At 38.0% G+C, this 4,761-nt stretch overlaps 1 protein-coding gene across 9 annotated transcripts in view; it reads right to left on the bottom strand.

The window, feature by feature from the left end:
* Positions 1 to 4,761, bottom strand: part of TENM3 (teneurin transmembrane protein 3) — a 552,323-nt gene that overhangs the window by 68,906 nt on the left and 478,656 nt on the right. For all 9 annotated transcript variants that reach the window (XM_019521869.1, XM_019521871.1, XM_019521872.1 and 6 more), the window contains 2 exons: positions 3,675 to 3,942; positions 2,989 to 3,132 (listed from right to left, as the gene is read on the bottom strand). In XM_019521869.1, the coding sequence (XP_019377414.1) occupies positions 2,989 to 3,132; positions 3,675 to 3,942 (412 nt within the window). The remainder of the gene's footprint in view (positions 1 to 2,988; positions 3,133 to 3,674; positions 3,943 to 4,761) is intronic.

The raw sequence follows: 4,761 nt of genomic DNA, 5'->3' as shown, positions 1-4,761 counted from the left end.
TTTTTTTTTTTTTTTTTTTTTACTTCAGTGGCCCAAAAGTACTAAAGAACTATTCATGAAATGGTGTGTCAGATGAAGTGGGCCATCAGGAGAAGAGTAGAAATATAATGGTAAGTAGTTTGATTCCACAGAAATGTAACACACTGGGTTGGGACCTCATTTTGATATATGATGGGAAACCTGTCAAATGTTAAACCACTAACCTCACTAATGATCAAATAAGAGAAATCACACTGACAAGTTTGGGCTTAAATCATCCCCACTGATGCAAGCAAGTGTAATTTGTAAGTCTTTGTGCTTAGGGCTGGCTACTACAGTGCCTCAGTCTGAATGCCATGAGGTTGAGGCTGCCTGGGGCACATGCAGAGTTATGACCTTGTTGCATATTGCACTTAGGACGTATATTATTTAGATGGTAGTAAGCATTACTGTGAGTTAGAAAGTTGCCTTAATAGTCACACAGTACAGGTAACCCCTGCTTAATGCTGTTTTGCTTAGTGCTGTTTCACTATGATGCTCATTTTACATTGATACCTGATTCCACTTAGTGCTCAGCGAGTTTTGTTATAACAACCACCATCACCATCTTGGGTCATCAAAAACTTTCAGTTTTGCTTAATGCTCATTTCACTTAATGCTGGGTTTTTCAGGAACCAATTAAGAGCGCTAAGTGGGGGTTGCCTATAATGCTTCTTATGATCTCAGCACTCTGGACAGGGCTAGAATGATGCAGTCCACACACAGCTGATTATGGGTCCCAGCCCTCCCATGCACCAGAGCCTTGAACTGGCTGGGACTGAAAAGCAGCTGAGTGTCAGTGCTGTGCCCTGCACCAACAAAGAGCTGTTTGTCAGTCCCAACCTCAGCACCAGACAGTGAAGATGGCTGGTAATATCTCTGTGAGGCAGTCATATGATAGTGTAACATGTATGACTTAACACTATCTGGAGAAAACCCTAACTTTACCAGCATAAAATAGCACTCAGCCTGGGTTTTTTTGCTTGAATGTGCAGACACTATGTTTTAAGTGTAGTTAACATGTTAAGTGTAAAGTGTAATGTGTGGCAAGGGCCTTACAGCAAGTGCTGGCCATTTCCCTCCAGCTAACACACCTCAGTTAGTAAAGGAAGACAAATGGATTGTAGAGCTGTGGATGTAAAAATAGCATGGAACTATTTTAAGGGCAAAAGTGTAAATACGTTCAAGACCTTGCATCCCAAGCATGAAAAAAGACTGGTAGGGAAGGGCTTCAGTTCTGCATGGATGAGCAAGCTTCCAAGGAGGAAGATCTTTTCATGATTAAAGAATGCATGAACAAAGTGAGAATGGCCAAAGACTTAGTTGAGGGTGACCTTTAGAATAAAACTAAAACAAAGAGCAAAAGCTTTTTTATCATACAAAAAGAAAGAAAACTCAGGGAAAGAAAGAAGTGTAGCTGGGTGAAAATGGGGTGCACACCAAGGCCAAGCTAGGTATGGCCCAAGTATTGATTAAACACTTTGCCTAAATCTGCAATAAAAATACAGATGGAACTGAGGACACTGGTAGGGTGCCGCATGGCCATGGGGACATGAATAGAGAACTTAGTACATTTGAGGGGTAAACAAAATAAAGATGGCATAAAAACTGGGGTTAGGGGTGCAATCTAGATTAGTTCCATTGTAGCATACTGAAAAAAAATGATACATAATTTAGCACATCTGTTAGCACAAATCTTCACTGAATCTATCAATTCCGGTATGGTACACTATGACTGACAAAACAGTCAATGTAGTGCCTATTTTAAAAAAAGGGGAAAGAATGACCTGTCAAGTACAAGTCTATTCGCTTAATTTCAGTAGTATGGAAGGTCTTACCACAGATACTTAAGGAAAGAATGATCAAAGATATGGAACTGAATGATAGATGGGAAAAAATGCAATATGGGTTTATCCAAAGAATTTGATGACATGATAAAGGACATGGATCAGGGAAATGCAATGAACTTAATTTATCCTGATTTAGACAAAGTTTCTGATACCATGAGTCATGGGAAATTACGGGTCAAATTGGAAAGGATGAGGATCAGTGCAACAATCATGAGGTGGATGAGGAGTTGCTTTGAAGACAGCCTACAGCAGGATACTGTGAAAGATGAACTACAAGACTGGAGAGTGGTTACCAATATGTCCTAATGGAATCATTCTTAGGACCTGTCATGATATTTTTATCAGCAGTCTTGGTAGTGGAAATATGTGTGTGCTCACAAAGTTTGTTGATGACACTAAACTGGGACATACTGCCAAGGCAGTAGATGGCAGTAAGTCAGGGGTTTCCGACTGGAGGGTTATGTTTTTCCACTTGGGAAATTTGCTGTCAAACACCATCTGGGAGTCCGGAAGGAAATTTTCCCCTAAGTCAAACTAGCAAGAACTGTGGGCTTTATGCCATTTGCAGTAAAGAAGGTTAAGGTCCTTCCACGCACAATGTTTTAAGATCTTTTGAGCTTGAGATATATTAACCATCCACTTGACTGTCACTGCAGTGCTAGGGTACTGGAAGTGCCCATGTCTCTCTTTCTTTTATCTATAGACTATTAGAGGTTGTTTTTGGTGTTTTGGGTATTTGTGGCTGTGGGTTAGAACTGGTGATCTGGAGATTCTGTGAATAAAGAGCTGCCTGCAAATGCAGGGGACTAAACTCAGTGGCCCAGGATACTCTTTCCTATCCCATCTTCTTAAGAGCACCTCCAAAATAAAATATTTTTGAACATTTAAGAAATAATGACATATGCCACTAATTGTGACACCTCTGTTAAGTAAAAGCCAAAGGCTTTTATGAGAGTGAAATGTAACATCGTATGCCAATTTTGAGCACTTAACACATACAAAAAAATTCATACTTTGCTAGTATATGGATCTTTTTTAAATCAACCCCCCACCAAAAACTCCCAAACAAATTATGAATATATGATTAAAGCTATTAACAATGACAAGCATAAATCCTTACCATTCTGAACATCCAGTACATGATGTTTATCTAATGTCCAACCACCCATGTTGGAGGCATCAAGCTCATAGCCCTGCAAAATGGCAGTCCTCTTTTCCCAGAGAGTGAGATCCAAACAAGACTCATATTCATACCCTACAGACACTGGAACAAGAATAAATAACACTTTAAATTTCTAATGCTATTTGAAAATGGATTTTTTTTCCAGAAAAAATAAATATTTTCATTTCTCTGCTAAGCATATGATTTATCTGATCTCATAAACCTTCATATCTGCTATCATACTAAGAAAGTTGAAAAATGATGCGTTTTTCAAAGTAATTTTGGAAGATTAAAATTATCTTGTTTTTTAAACGTGCAACAGACTAGTAGACTAGTATAGAGTAGATTTCTTACATCAGTCTACTGACGATCTTAAAACTAGATTCACAACAAATAGCTGTATGAACCTCTCCTCAGATTACTTCATTATACTAAGTGTAAATTGACTGAGATCTGACAATTACAAATGAAACCCCTTTCTGATTTTTCTTTTATAATGCACTATTATAAAAAAGATACATTAATCTGATCTAACATTTTATTGTATGTAACATTTTCTAACTAACTGATTTAATAATTTTTATTTTAACTCTGGAATTCTAAGACAATAATGAAAATTCAGAAAAACTCCATACTGAACATACCAACAGCCTCAGATAAGCCATAGACCTTCTGATTGTAAGCATCAGTTTTATCCCATATGAAAGTATAAGCCAGATTAGGAGAAGCAGGGAACCATTTTTGGAAAAGTCTTCCCACCACTGCCACCATAAGATGAACCTTCATTAAGTTAAATGGTATAACAGACTGTGTCATGGTGATCTTAAGAACTGATTTATATCCTGCTGCTCTGGAACTTAAGTATGATAATTTCAAATCAGTTCCTGGGATTGTGGTCTCTTCATGAAGTACCTAAAGGTTGACAAGAAAAATGACAGTATCTTAAATGATTTTGAAATTACACTGAATACAGCAAGCCATTGTAAAAGGATGCCTGCTAGAACAAGACATTAAAACCCATTACGAAGCAGAGCCTGCACCTGAACTCCATTTTAATAAGTAAAAAATTAGTTGAAGGAAATAAGAGTAGTTTTTTTTTAGAAGACCTTTTTTGTGTTATAGTCACTTAAGAGTATTTCCTAGACAAGATGCAGAGAAGGGCATAGAGGGGCTGGATATGAAGAAAAACTAAAGAAGCTAGGCCTATTCAGTTTAGAAAAGAGATGTATGAGGGGGGACAGATAAGGGTGTACAAAATACTAAATGGCAGAGAGGAAGTAAACAGGGATTTAATATTTACTCTCTCTCCCAATACAAGAAGTAGGGGCCACAAAATGAAAATAGTAGGTAATAAGTTTAAAACTAACAAAAGCAAGTTCTTTTTCACACAGCGTGTAATTAAAGTGTGGAACTCACTGCACCCACATGCTGTGGAAACTGACAGCTTAACCAGGGATTGCACAAATTCTTGGAGGAAAGGGGCATCAGTAGCTACTGAGTGTGGGAGTTAAGGATACAACCTCTGTATCAGAACTTCCTTTAAATGAGACAGAAACAGTGGAATGACAGAAAGAGCTGCAAGTGAGAGAGGAACAGTGGAAAAAAAATCCTGGTCATACCCTGTACTCTCTCTTTCAGCATCCACTCTCTCCCGCTCTGACACAGGATAATAGGCAACATGGACCAATGATCTGACCCAGTAAACGTCTTTTTTTTTTTTTTTTTTTTACA

The sequence above is a fragment of the Gavialis gangeticus genome, unplaced genomic scaffold (genome assembly GCF_001723915.1).
Source record: "Gavialis gangeticus isolate Ggan-Ray unplaced genomic scaffold, GavGan_comp1, whole genome shotgun sequence".
Classification (NCBI taxonomy): Eukaryota; Metazoa; Chordata; order Crocodylia; family Gavialidae; genus Gavialis; species Gavialis gangeticus.
The sequence above is the reverse complement of the archived record's forward strand: the minus strand, read 5'-3'. Positions and strand labels throughout refer to the sequence as shown.